The 15840-nt window shown below is 33.7% G+C and overlaps 1 protein-coding gene across 1 annotated transcript; it reads right to left on the bottom strand.

The window, feature by feature from the left end:
• Positions 1-84: 84 nt before the first annotated feature.
• Positions 85-1905, bottom strand: LOC126890288 (zinc finger MYM-type protein 1-like). The gene has a single exon (XM_050659146.1). The coding sequence runs from the start codon at positions 1903-1905 to the stop codon at positions 85-87; it is 1821 nt and encodes a 606-aa protein (XP_050515103.1).
• Positions 1906-15840: the final 13935 nt, after the last annotated feature.

Below are 15840 nucleotides of genomic sequence, written 5' to 3' on the forward strand. Positions count from 1 at the left end.
TGATGATGATACTAGAGACGAGGGTGAAGAGATTCTTAAGCAAAAAAGCAGTATTAGATAGATTAATAGTACTGAATTAGGTGCTTAGTTTTTATAAATTAAGTCGATCCTTCGGTCTTTTAGGGAGGCAAATCTATCAATAATATCATCGTAGAAAGGATGATGCTGCATCAGTTCATTCAATAATTCTTTATGAAGTGCGATAACCGTTAAACTGGATAGTCTATCTTGTGAAATGGTGTTTCTTGTAAAAGTTTTTAACCTTTTCAAGCACGAAAAACTTCTTTCTACGGATACGCTTGTTGATGGAATTGTCAGAATTAAACAAAACAAATTATAAGCTTCTGCAACAATGTCTTTAATTGGTTGTAATTTTATAACCAATTCTTGCAAATTAACATTTCTGTAATTTTCGTCGGCATACAGGAGGCACAGTTCACTTTTAAGTCTTTGATGTTTGGTAAATTTTGTGCCATAAAAGTCGAAAATATTTTGGAAAGCGTCGGAAGGAAAGGTCGCACTGTATGACTCAAACTTTGCTGTATCTGCTAAACTGACGAATTTTAATTTATCACTATCCTGAAAGCGAACATCCATTTCCATTAAAATATGATCATATATTTCAAAAAATAATGCTCTGTATTGGGTAGTGATTACATTTTTGCTCATTCCATCATCACACTTAAACCTTTTGGAAGTGTTAATGGTTGTTATTGCGCTTGCTTTATCAAAAATGGAATTAAAATATTCTTCATTTCTTTTGTCACTTATTAATTGACGAGTTCTTTTTATCTGGTTTAAACAAAAATTAATATCCAGGGACTTTTTTTGAAGAACATCGTATAAAATATCTGTTAAATGAAAAATGTCGCTAAAAACTGTTGCTAAAAATGTAAATTCAAAATCATTCAAGTCTCCTAAAAACCCTTTAGCCAGCTGAATCGATTTGCGGTCTGACTCTTCAGAATTCATTATATTTTCAAAAACCTCTTTTAATTTTTGCCAGTCTTCAATAATCACATTGATTAATTTTGAATTTGATGACCATCGTGTCTCTGTAATTGTTGGCATACGTCTAGCCGACGTAGATGCAAGAGCGTACGATCGTTTTGCCGAACTATGAAAAAACGATGGGATTCCCGTAATAGTTGCAAAAAAAATTCGACATTTTGATATTTTTTTAAAACTCTGTTGCAAAACAAGATTAAGTCGATGGGCTAGACAATGTACAAAAATTGCTTGTGGTGCATGTGATTTGATTTTTTGTTGAAGACCATTTAAGTGCCCTGACATCACACTGGCTCCATCGTAACACTGCCCTACAAGCTTATGTCGGTATTCCAAAGGCTCTAATACTGTCGCAGCCATAGTGAACAAATGCTCAGCTGTTCTACCGGCACTTACATCGTAAAATCCCATGAACCTTTCAACCAATAATCCTTGAGAATTTACATATCTTAATATTATTGAAGACTGCGACGTCTGCGTTATGTCAGTAGTATCATCAATTTGGAGGGAAAAAAATTGACTGTTTTTAATTTCAGTCGTAATATTATCATTGATGTAATTAGAAATACACCCAATTAATTCATTTTGGATTGTTTTTGACTCTCCACTAAAAACATTTTTGATTTTCTCGTAATGATTTTTAGTTTCCAAAGGGCTTTGAACAATTAACAAATTTAATAATTCCTTAAAATTACCCCTGTTACTTGAGTCACTTTTCTCATCATGTCCCCTAAAAGGCAACTCTTGTTTGCTGAGGTACAAAACTGCATCAATAACTGTTCGCAAACAAATTCTGTTTAGTCGAACATTTTCATTAAAATTTAATTTATACAATCTAGCATTTTCTTTTAAGGCATCGGCAATCGTATTTTGATTTTGTTCGAAATTTCTAAACATTAATTGGCTTTTTAAATGCTCACCAGAATCTGCGTGCTTATGCAACGATCTATTAATATTCAAAAAATCTACAAAACCGTCTTTATTCCACACAGAATGTTTATTTGAAAAAAGTAGGCATGGCCAACAATATAATTTTTCTAAAGCTGTGCTACTACAGAGCCAATTGAATTCTGTAAACCAAGAAGACTTAAAATTAATGTTATATGACTTGCCCCTTTTTTTACTTCTTTTTTTAATCCAATGTATAAAATATTGGTTGGTCGGCCATGTAAGAGAACATCCCTTTTATCTTCATTTTTCCAATGCCTAAACGGAGTCTCTAATATATTACATACCAAGTCATTAATTGGATTCATGTCTGTCTAAAATGATTTTTGTCCAAAAGAAATCCAGCACAACACTATATCCGAAACACACCACAGAGAAATGTATTTAAACTGCACTAAACTTAATACTGTGACTAAACTAAACTAGATACTATATACTATACACATATACTATACTATAAAAAAAGTATAATATATAATAGACTAAATTTAAAAATATTGACTGCGAAATTTCCGAAAAAACGAATATTAAATACCAATCCAATTATACTGGACACTAAAGTGAAGACGGATGATCTATTTTTAAACGGAGCTGCACTTGTAGCTTTCTCGGGATATCAGTGGCGATAGGCTGACGTCACGTTGCCATGACAACCCTTGATGCGGGTGCAGATGGCTATGCAATTTCAAACGTTGATATTCACCTATCGCTATGTATATGGTATAGGCAAGTGAAGTGACACCGATCAGAACTTCAGCGCCAAGTAAATTCACGTAAACAACGTCGTTGCGTTGGTGTAAATATACTTTTCTAGACTACTACTAATAAAGTTAGTTGTCTTTTTTAATTTTTTGATAAATTAAAAAAGAATAAATAATTAATTTCAGAATTTAGATATAATAATGTTGCTTTTATTTTTATGTCTTTGTCTCAATTTAATTACATTTTTTTGGTGAAGATCACCTTCACCTACTTCACCTGGCCGGCCGCCGCTGCCAGAATGTACTACAGCTTAAACAGAGCATTCATTGGAAAGAAAGAAGTAAGCAGCAGGACGAAGATGGGGGTATATAAAATGATCTTCAGGCCGATTCTCACCTATACTACTGAGAGCTGGGTGCTAACACAATCATCGAAAAATAGAATAAACTCAATGGACATGAAGTACCCATGAAAAGTAAAAGGAATTACAAGACGCGATAGAATAAGAAACAGCATTGTAACAGAAGAACTACAAGTCGAACCAAAAACACAAATACTAGATAAGAACAAGCTTAAATCCTTTTGGCTTTTGTGTAGAATGAATGACAATAGACAAGTAAAACGCAAAAGTACACAAAACAAGAGAGGAAAACGGAGACCAAAGAAAACCTGGAACGATGAAGTGGTAAGGATTCTGAAGAAGGTGAACGAAGGTCCAAGAATAAGCAAGAGTGGAGACGATTTGTATATGATATAATTGATATAGATGCATGAAATGTATTTTTCGAACACCTTAAGAAAGGTTTAGATATAGATTATATATATAAAATTATTTATACTACTTGGACTAAATAAAAAAGGGATTTGTGTACCAATTTAACAAATTTAAATTATACTAGAAAAAATTGGTTTGTCAAAAAAACTGTAAATATTAATCTGTAAACATTATAAGATAAGTCAACAAGCATGTCTATGCTTTTAAGACTTTTTTAAGTTTATTATGTAAGTAAACAAATTATTGTAAAAAATTGACCTATAATTGACCAATAAACCTATTATATCAAAAATTATAATGCCCTATTATCCCTCTTATTGTACGCCCTCAATCCCAAATACACACATCTGGGCCTTTGGCACACAGCACACTCTACTGCCCTTTTTTGAGAATCCGATCCCGAACGAGCTTTTAAAGAATTCTAGGTAGTTTAAGTGCATTGAAGACATAAATTAACCGCAGATATTTATTAGACCATGCTGTATTGTTGGTCCCGTTAGGTAAATTATTCGGATTCGTTTTCTTTTGCACAAACTTACTGAAAAAGACGTCCTCATAATAAATCCACAGGGTGCCGGGAGGTGCCGCGGTCGGAAAATAGTTTAAACAATTTTTTTTAAACAAATTCAAAAAATCAATTTTTTCACTTCGTAAATTTTTTATATTCTTTGGGTCATTATGGACAAAAAAGGTCTCTTGTGATTTTTCTCTAAAATTGATTGTTTTCGAGTAATACGCGATTAAAAATTTGAAAAACGCCAAAATCACTTCTTCTCCTTTTAGTTTCTTGGCCTCCACTTCTTAGGTACTTGGAAAGTTCTCGTATTTAGACTGCAATTGGAAGGGAATACTCTTTTCAAGGGGTCTGGATTTTTCCATATTCCCTTCGTTAAATTCATTGTATTATGATTGTCAAATAACTATTTTATATTTTAATTTGATTGATCGTTCTTAAGATTTGGTCATTAATATTATGTAGACAATTTTATATTGAAATGGGGGTTGGACTTCCTGTATTAACAAGTTCCTGATACAGGTCAAGTTGATTTATTTTGTAACATATTCAGTAACATATGAGTTATACTTTTGTCCACATTCACAAAAAGGAGTATCACTACAATTGATTTTAAACCAATAATGATCTGGTATGAGGCATTGACCCAAACGCATTCTAATAATTGATGTCAAGTGCCTTCGATCCCCAAATGTGAATTTGTGGAACCAAGGGTTTGTAGAAAAATCACTTTAGTTTTAAACTGTTTTGTCCATTCAACTTTAAACTCATTTACAATTTTGTGTTTAATAAAAGGTAAAAAGTGAAATTTATATATTTCAATGTCTGCAGAAATGTTTAAAATCTTGACTATATTTGCCAATTTATCAGCCTCTGTATTCCCCTTTACTCCAGTATGGCCTGGAATCAAAGCTAAGATTAAGATATAGCTAAGCTAAGATATATATAACGCCAAAATGACCATTTTCAAGGCTTAATGACTCAAAGTTTAAATCCCCCCCCCCCTCCCTACATGATCTTGCAGAAATTTGTGTCATTAATGTATTACTAAGCTGTTATTTTTAATTAATCAGCGCTAACAGCGTATTGAGGCGGCCGTCAATGTGAGTGGGAAAGAGATGCACCATTCCGGCAACCAATGGTGCATCTTACTTGCACTCACATTGACGACCGCCTCCATACGCTGTTAGCGCTAATAGTTAAAAATAACAGTTTAGTAATAAATTATTTACACAAATTTCTTCAGGATCATGTAGGGGGTGCTTTAAACTTTGATTTAGTCTTTTTCTGACTTTCATAATAATAATTCCTAACAGAGTTAAAGCCTTGAAAATGACCATTTTCGCGTTTTTCGAATTTTAAATCGCGTATAACTCGACAACAATTAATTTTAGAGAAAATTCATAAGAGACCCTTTTTGCTCATAATATTCCAAAGAATCTAAAAAAAATTGGTACGAAGTGAAAAAATTGATTTTTTGAATTTGTTTAAAAAAAATTTTTTAAACAATTTTCCGACCGCGGCACCTCCCGGCACTCTGTGTATTTGTTATAAGGACCTCTTTTTAAGAAAAACGTTTGTGCAAAAAAAAAAATGATCGGAATAATTTACCAAACGGGGGCGACGATACAGTCTGGACTATATGGGATGTTGCCTGTTACAAATATCGTTCGGATATCGCTTTTGGTATGAGAGCTTCCTAAAGTCACCGTTTAGTCAACGTAATAATTATTATTATCGCTCTTATTTTCTCTTTTTAACAGTTATGACTTTCTTGCAATTTGATCGTTATAATGTAACTTTAAAGCTCATTTAAAATAGATACGGTTTTAAAGGATTTGAAAAAAGAAGACGAGTTAAATAATCATTTATTTTTATAACAAAATAAACTTTACAGTTCTGGCAATAAAAAATAACAATTTTATAAAAATTATGTTGATTTTTTATAAAAATACATTTTACAATGTATGCATAATGCATATCACAACCCGACTTCAATAACTCTAAAAGTTAATATTTGTTTTTTGACCTAACACGTTCCTTTAGGCGTTGTCTTCATTGTGGAATAATGCCATATAATTTAGTTATCTCATAATCTGCCTTTGTCGTTATTGCCATTTCCGGTTTTGAACTCTCAGCGCTAGGAAAACCGCCACAAGATGGTTTGCGTTACCCTGATAAGTACCGTTCATTTTTAAATATTGCCCTAACATGTGATAATGTATTTGTTAGCCAAGAAAAATTACTTCAGTAAAACTTCTATAGTGCCTTAACCTGTGAGGGTTATGGCACTAGACAAGCTAAGCCTAGAATTTTGAATATGGGTGCCGCAATATCGCCTTATTATATTTAAGGGTGAATTTCAGGGTAAAGCAATATCACTAATTAAAAATAAATACTAGTCTTAGATAGCTACACACATAATCAACATGAGTGTAGAATTTGGTTAACTTAGATCCAGAAGTTGCAGAGAAAAAAAAATGAAGAGTTCACATAAAATCTTGTTTTTGTTCTCCTGAAAAGTTTGCGATTTCAGGGTTATGGCAGTAATGAAGTTGGGGTGCGATATATTGTAGATACATCAAGATACATATTTTGGCTAGATCTTAAACATTTAATACAAAAATAACAAGCATTTTTAATATTCAACGCAAAACACTATACTAAATTTATAATTCATTTGGAAAAACAATGGAAAACTATTTTAGATTTAGAAGTCGGGTGCGATATATTGTACATCAAGATAAATATTTTGGCTATTTAACGTGAAATTCACACTGGGATTGCAGTACGGTTAAGATAGGAATGCGCATTCTGTGCGACGCTCTTGAGAGAGCAATCAACAACTGATGAAGACCGACAACCCTGTGAGTTTATTCCCATTAGAAATATATTACCCCACCTTAGCCGTACTGCATTCTCGGTGTGAATTTCTCAATAGATCTTAAACATTTAATATAAAAATAACAAGCATTTTTAATATTTAACTCAAAACACCAAATTATAATTAATTTGGCAAAACATTGGAAAACTATTTTAGATCATATAAATACAAAACATTTACATCAGTCATTACTAACAAATATGTTTTTAATGTCAGAATTATAGCATTTTTAATATTTAACGCAAAACACCAAATTTATAATTAATTTGGAAAAACAGTGGAAAATTATTGTACATCATATAAAAACAAAATATTTACATCAGTCAGTAGGTACTAACAAGTATGTTTTTAATGTAAGAATTATAGCATGTATTATTGCATGCAATCCCGTTACGTAAAAAAATATATATACAGTTTATCAGAATTGCCATTTGTTATGTCCAAGTACTGCCCCATTAGTGAAGGGATGACAATTTTTAAGGTTTTGTTAAGTATTGTAGCGTTATGATACGAATATGGCAATATGTGAGATGTTATAACCAAAGGTTATTCAGCAGTTATGTTTTTCATGCTATGTTCTCTATTTGACCTCACGGACCAGATGTATTGACTAAATTTCTGATGATTATCTCATTCATAGAGATTCTGACCAGTGGCGATCGCCCCCCCCCCCGAAACCTTAGTTTTCTGAAAAATTGAGAAGTTAATATACATATTAATCCGAAGTGTGAGATCGAACTAATGCACTGCTAATCTAAAGGAGCTGTGCAAGAAATCAAACAGGAAGCCAAATTTGCCGTTAGAGCTCCTTGTTTCAATCACAGTTTAAATCTATCACTGTCCAAATCATCTCAAGTTCAGGCTGTTAGAAATGCAACGGGTACCATACAACAAACAGTTTCGTTCTTCACGTCTTCCTCAAAGAGAAATCAAGTTTTGAAACACTATGTAGGTGGCCAGCTACCTGGATTGTGTGAAACACGTTGGGTGGAAAGGCAAACATCGTTTTTGCAATTCAGACTTAAGTTCCCTGAAATCATTCAAGCCCTGGAATCAGTAGCTTCATGGCAATATTTAAAAGCTGCATCCAAGGCGAGAACCTTGATTTGTGTCTTACTGAACAGTACTTTCATTATCACTGTAGTGTGTATGTGTAACATATTTTCACTTACACTGCCTTTTAGCAAGCTACTTCAAAAACCTGACATTGACTTGAAATGTGCATTGAAACATTTTACGGACATGACCAAAGCACTTGCCAATCAACGGAACACAGCGATTGTTTGCTTTAAAGATTTGTTCCAAGAAGCAAAGGACATCGCTGAGAAGACAAATTTTGATATTAGTATTCCAAGAATATCACAAGTGCAGAAGAATCGAGCCAACCACGCAACTAAAGACCCAGAGACATACTTTAGAGTATCAGTGTTCCTTCCCATTCTAGACTCTGTAATAAAAGACACAAAGTCTCGTTTTCCTGAAGAAACATTGGAGTTGTACAATCTTCACGTATGCATGCCTGAATACCTGATAACCAACTCTGTTCAGGACATGTCTGAAAAAAATTGAGTGTTTAGTAAGGAGGTACAGTGAACTTTTTGATATGTCTCAAGCTGAAATGAAATGCTTATTGAAAGGTGAACTACAGCTTTGGAAAATGCAATGGAAAGACACGGACGAATTTCCAAAAACAGCGCTGGACGCGTTAAACAGTTGTAACAGAGATTTGTTCCCTACAGTCAGCAAGCTACTTCTAGTCTTAGCTACACTTCCCATCAGCAATGCTTCTGCAGAGCGTAGCTTTCAATCTCTAAAGAGAATAAAGTCGTGACTAAGAACACGGATGCGTCAAGACAGGTTGACTGGACTTGCTCTACTCCATGCCCATCGAGACATCCCTGTAGACCCAACGAAAGTTTTAGAACGATTCGCCAAAAGTGGCCATCGAAGACTTGAATTCGATTTGTAATTACATTCTTTTTAAAACCTTGTAACTTGTTATTTTATTACTTATAACCTAATAAAACTATTACAATGTATAATGTGAACCTCATTTTTTCCATTCTAATAGACTAATTTGTATTGTATATTTATTGTAAATTTTAACATTTTAAAAGGTAAAATGTGTTTTGAGCTCTTTCAATTCAAGCGTAAAACTAACATTGGGTGCGTTCGGACGACCACAGCGGCTGGACAGCTGAGCCAGCAGTAGCTGTCAGACGTCACCGCTGGAAGCCAGCCGCTGAGAGATTTACTAAGCTTTCCCTATCACGGCTGGATGCAACCACTCAGCCGATTTCTGCTGGCAGCCAGCCGCTATGGTCGTCCGAACGCACCCATTGTCAGACCAAACCTCTGAAGTTTGACGTTTGTTCGTGATAAAGTAAAACCACCTAAATCGTCAAAGGTTTAGAAAGATGAGACTTGCTTCAGAGGCTTGCCATTGAAAAATAATATCACCCACAAACCTTTTCTATTAGACTTCGAGTTGTTTTCAATAGTTCTAAATTGGTTTTTGATACAATCACAAGAATACAAAATATATTTTGAATATTTTATTTGTAAGTTAGCCGAACAATATTTACAACAAGCTTTAGAGGCTAGCTTTTTTATTTTTTATTATAGTGTAAAACTGTTTCCACTCATACTAATTGTAATAATAAGTGATTTTCCTTTTTCTCCGTTCGTCACAACCACTAAGTGACAGTCAGTCCATATTCGGTCCATCAACTGTTCAAATGAATAAAATGCCTTTAAAACTCTCAAAATCTTGCCATATTTTTAAAAATTTTCCGGACCCCCTTTCCGGCTGGGGGCTGCACCCCCCAGACCCCCTTGCAACAGACCATCGCCCCTCCCAAAATCTGATTCTGAGATCGCCACTGATTCTGACTAATAGGAAGCTATAAAAATAAAAATTACGGCGGTTATTTTTTAATGATTTTAACTTCCAATCGTATAGTAAGATATTTGATCACGTGTTTAATTCTGTCCAATCAGATTATTATTACATCGGTAATTTTCTAATGTACAAAATTACAGTGGGAATTTTTTTAAGTAGATTGTTTCTGTTTAATTGCAACCAGTTTTCTAGTTTTGACAACTGTCACATTTAAGAAAATATCCATAATAAACTTTTAGTTCTGCATCAAAATGTCAAATTGTCACGAGGAGAACACAAATCGGCAAATTTGAGCGTTCGAGTTTACTTCGGTAATATTATTTCATGAATAAAACTATATTTATAAGGCCCGGTCTTTTCACCTCCGAATAAAAGTTATTCGGAGGTTTATTTGACAGATTTACATGTAATCTGCTGGATAAACTTCCTAATAAATAGTTATTCGGAGGTGAAAAGACCGGGCCTAAATAATTTTAACTAATATTTTATTAATATCTTCGTATAAATATTTGCTAAACTGTGCTGTTCACTTTGACAAGTTGAAAAATGGGTGTGTCACATTAATTGGGATCGATGTCACTGAAAGTTTGTATACAAAGACTTGAATTTTATATGTACCTAAGTATTAAAAAATAACCTTGCGAATATCACACGACAGTAAGAATAAATAAGAAAATAATGCTCCACTTTTTCTCAAAATTGTTGTCATAGGGTTCGAGCCCTGTGGGCTCTCGTGTCTATTGCTAGATAAGTTTTCGAAAAATTATCGCCTTATTGTCAATTTATTCTCAATCTCTTGTGATATTATTGCCGATAATTTTTTTCGATAATTTCCCGTCGTCAAGTATGACGTCAAATGCCCTTCGTTGCTACGCAAAAATGAACATTCAGTGACATTAATGACAATTAATGTTTTACAACTTGTCAAAGAGGTTTGACAAATGACATGAACAGGTTCAGCAAATATTCATGCGAAGATATCAATAAAATATTAGTTAAAATGATTTAAAAAGACAGTTTTATTCATGAAATAATCTTACCGAATTACTCTCGAGCTCTTAAATATGACCAATTTGCTTTGCCTCGTGACACTTTCGACATAATTTCACTCCTCCCGGCTCGGAGAGGAGTGAAGCGACACTCGGAATACATATACAACAGAAAACATAAAAATACATAGAACAAATACAAACATCCTCACAAAATATTGAAGAGTACAAACCCCACTCTCAGAATTTTTCAACTAACAGCATGGCTATTTGTCTACAAGATTGAGGCCAAGTAAGTCATCCGTCGGTTTGAAAAATATAACCGCGTAACAAACTTTTGGTTATCGAAATCGAAACGTCAAACAAAAATTATAAAATGTAATTTTCATTGCAATCAAGTGTATTTGTAGCTTAATTCCATATAAACATAGCATTCATAGTTCCAACCAAACCCTTCTTTCAGTGAGTCATAGATTATCGAATTCCCGTGTAACGTATTAAGTTGGAAGTGACAGAAAAAAAGAAACGTCCATGATTATTATACATAGAACTTAGAAAGAAAACTGTGCATTGGTTGACGGATAGTTGCATATTAAAGCGACTTCTACTTATGGAACTATAATTCATTTTCGTATGATTTGTGACATTCTTAAAATCCTATATGACGTGAAAATTAATGACGTAGTGAAAGAAGGGTTTGGTCTTAAACTTTACTTACAATATGTTGTAATAAAACAATTTTAAGATTTTATAATCTGTTCACAGCTAAGATAAAGCTAGTAGCCTAAACAATAGGGAACTTGCATAAATTTTAAATTCGAAAAAATGCTATAAATCACAACAGAACATAATTTAAAATATAAAGTTGTTCTTTGTCTTTCGCTTGGCCACTAAAGGCGATTAAAATCGAGAGAAAATTCAAATTATAGCAGCCAGCCCAAAACGCGCTCTCATTGGTCGTGACGTCATATTTATAATGTTGAGCGCCATTAATTCATTACGTTTGATATTCGTTTACTTGTTGTAATGCTGTAATGAGTGTTTTTGTTAAGACAATTTTTTTAAAATGACCGAAGAGGGTTTTTCTAAAGGGCAGTATGATAACTTACCCATTATGAACATTAATCTTGATTATTATGATTAGTTTATATTAATTTTTATAGTAAAAACAATTCCAGAAAAATATCGTATAGGTAAATATCATTCAAACTGTAATTTACATCTAGCAAAATATACCATAAGTTATATTTTCTTTTTGTTCAAAATACACTTGCTTTGCTAAAAAAAGATATTAAGCAGACAACAGACATTAGATACTTAAGTATTACATTAAAATCACTTTCACATACATGAAGACCTTGAGAATGAACAAAAAGGTTTTAGTGTCCTCTCAACATGCATGTAACCACTTTATTAAACGCCGTTCCGTATCGATTGGTAATCTAATAAATATTTTATTGGGGATTTTATTGGTTGTACTTTAATACAACGGTACTAAACAACACTTACAATATTTACTTTTATTTTCCATAGTAAACATACACACAATTCAATACTATCTCTTCAAAAACTGTATTAAATTCTTAAGTAAACAAAATGATATATGTATAACGATACAGGAGAAATACCATTACAAAATATTATGATATGACGTCACTAGGGTTCGCAAGCTTTTTCGATCTTTTGAAATGATTTAAATACACAGAAGATTTTAAATTTGTACTTGTAAGTTATTATGAGGTTTTGAAGCGTGAAATTATGGAAATCCTATTGTTTAACGAAACTGAACATTGTGTAATAAAACAAAAATGTGCAAGTTCCCTATTACACGCAAATAGAAACAAACACACACCTGGCTCGAGATAGAGACGCGATGGGCATGTGGTATTCATGCATTTGGCGTGTTTTTCTTTACTGTCAATAGATTTTGCTAGATATTAGATGTTAAATTTTGCCGTTAAAGTTCTTTTGTCAACATAGTTTTTTTGTCGTTATTAAAATTTCTTCAGTTAAAGAATATGGTAGGTAAGTAGTTCCATCTACTTGTTATTTTTTTTTGTGGGGAAGTCGGGAGATTATCACAGCGAAATTAAGTATAATAATTATAAAAAATAGAATTCGAAATAGATTCGAATTATTGTTCGAATCGATAAAAATGTCGAGATGCTGAATGGCACATACTTTTAAATTGGTACGTTCACTGGAGTCGACCGTATATCGTACTCGAAAATTTTATCGGATACATCCAAATTTACATTCGATTTTGTCACTATATGCCATGACACGATAAAGAAAGGAACGTCAGCGGCACTTGTATCTAGTTCTAGTTGAACATCAGTGGCGCTTGTATCTCGGTGAGATTCTTCAGACGATTCGAATTTTGTCGACCTAGTCGCAAAGCAAAACAGCGTAGGTGAAGGAATTCTTTAATTAGCTGTTTACTATGTCCCAAGTATTCTAGCAATACGCGATAGTAGACGTCGAAATTTTGATAAGTTTAGTAGAAGCGAAACAATCTTTATGAGATAAAATTACTGATGATTATACAGATAAGCAATTAAAAGAAGCGGTATAAAAATAAATAGGTATGGAATTTTTCGAATAAATTATCGTATCGTCCTTGTCGTCTGAACGGGCTGTGTCGATTTGATTAAAATAACGTTTCGAATAAATTGTCGTATCGTGCTTGCCGTCTGATCGAAGACTTATTCCTAACATGCCAGCTCGTAGTATATTGGTTTATAGACAATGCACAATGTCACAACATCAAAGTTCAAAACTTCCCATTATGGAGTACAGAAAATATCGAAGGAGTGGTTCAGACAGCGGAATATTCCATTTTTATTAGAACAAATGGATAGATAAAGGCAGAAATACATAGCATAATAAAAATTAATTTAAATAATTCATGGACTCGACTGTTACTTGAGGAAGTTCATTTTATCTAACAATAAAACACTGAAAATTTTTGTTTTCAATACTTTCACACATAGGCATAACCAGGATGATCCTAAGGGGGGGAGTTACAGCTACCTAAAAGGAGGGGTTACAACTACTGGAAGGTCTCTGAGGGCTATGGTGTTAAGCGTATAGAGCTCAAAGTACATCCCAATGGGGGGGGGGGGTTACAACCCCCAAACCCCCCTGGTTACGCCTATGCTTTCACAAATTTATTATAAAACTATGTCACTACAGCTGTGTCAGCAGAATGCCTTTCTCAAGAGATTTATTTTACTATGTGTCTGCATTTTAAAGTCTCTAACTGAATAGGTTGATGAGTGGGGAGCTGGTTGTCTCAAGTTCATTCAAGAAATGGGGAAAATAAATCGATAAAACACCCTGTAACTCGGTTCTAAAGTCGGTGGAGCAATTAATTTAGTATGTCTAGAACCCCCTCATTTACCTTTATTCACCATTCAAGTATTTCCATTTCAAAATGAAACACCCTGTATACTACTTCATCTTGATTGCGGCCCGCAAGCTGTGGCAATAGCTACTATGTGGCCCAGGAAAGAAAAAGGTTGAGTATCGCTGAGCTAGAAGGTGAAGTGCGTATGAATGTAAAATCTATTTTTCTATTGTTGAAAGCCTTTTCGTTTCTGCTATCCGTTTGTCAAAGGTTCTGCCAGTTTGACCAATGTGAGTTTTTGGACTGTCAGCACATATCAGTTTCTAAACACCAATCTGTAGTTGCTTTCTCTTTCGGCTCTTATTGTTCTTAATATTTATGTGCTTAAGTTGTTGTTAGTTCTGAAAGTTGGTGTTAATCCTTTCTTTTTTATGTGTTTGGCTATTTTTGTTGATATCTTGCCTGTATATCTGAAAGAGCAGCTAGCAGCTACTGGGTTCTTTCTGTGGTGGTGGATAGACTAATTTCAGGGCTTTCTTATGGAGTTTTTGGTTTAAAATTTTGTTAATTGTTTGTTCGTTACAATTGCTTCAACAATAATCAGCAAATACATTAAGAACAACAAGAGCCAAAAGAGAAAGCAATTACAGAGTAGTGTTTACAAACTGACATGTGGCGACTGTCCAAAAACTTACATCGGTCAAACTGGCAGAACTTTTGACAAACGGATAACAGAACACAAAAAAGCTTTCAACAATAGAAAAGCAGATACTACATACGCACTTCACCTTCTAGATCATAATCTTTCTTTTAACGGACATTTTCAAATTCTTCATATTCAAAATAAAGGCCTTAAGCTATTTCTTTAGCAGAATCTATGCAAATTAATAAATTGAAAAATACAGATATCTTCTTCCTCTTCTTCTTCTTAACTCAGGCGAGACTCGTTAGTCTCTGGCACTTGGTCATAAGACCTTTGTACCAAACTCTGTTCTTCTCCTTAAACTTTAATAAGTCCTGTGGCCTCAACGAAGGCCAACAGTTTTCTTATTGGTAGTTTTAGGATCTCTTCTGGTTCAAACCTCATTTGACCAGGGAAGTCCTGCCTTACATCACCTAGCACACTGCAATGGCATAGTATGTGTATGGCAGTCTCTTCTTCCACTTCGCACTTTCTGCACCATGGTTCATTCACCTTACCTAGTTTGTATACGTGATTTCTTAAACGGCAATGTCCAGTCACCATTTCAGTGACCGTTTTGATCTCTCGTTTATTGAGGTTCATCAAACTGTTCGAGAGTTCTTTATCAATCTATTTCATCATCATATTCTAGTTCATCAACCTATTCAGTTTAAAGAGACTTTAAAATGCAGACACATAGTAAAATAAACCACTTATGAAAGGCACTCTACCGGAACAGCTGTAGTGACATAGTTATAATAAATTTTGTGGAAGTATTGAAAACGAAAGTTTTCAGTATTTTATTGTTAGATAAAGATTCATTTACCCAAATATAGAACGTAAGGGATAGATCCTGGATTAAGACTACTCTCATAAAACCCTGGCAAATTCAATTGAATTAGTGTGGTTTGCTTTAAAACTATATGTGGCTGATGAAAATGTGGACAAATTTCAAAATGTTGATACATATTGTGATGACTTTAACAAAAATTTTTCCCAAAAGGAGTGAAAACAATATTGCTAACACTGGTAATTCTTTCGAGTGTTATTTATGGAATAGTCGATTGGGACGTTCTGGATGGAGAAA

This window comes from Diabrotica virgifera, chromosome 8 (assembly GCF_917563875.1).
Source record: "Diabrotica virgifera virgifera chromosome 8, PGI_DIABVI_V3a".
Lineage (NCBI taxonomy): Eukaryota > Metazoa > Arthropoda > Insecta > Coleoptera > Chrysomelidae > Diabrotica > Diabrotica virgifera.

Coding starts and splice junctions, on each gene's coding strand:
- LOC126890288 (XM_050659146.1), bottom strand. CDS start 1,905: ATGTTTAGAAATTTCGAACAAAATCAAAATACGATTGCCGATGCCTTA.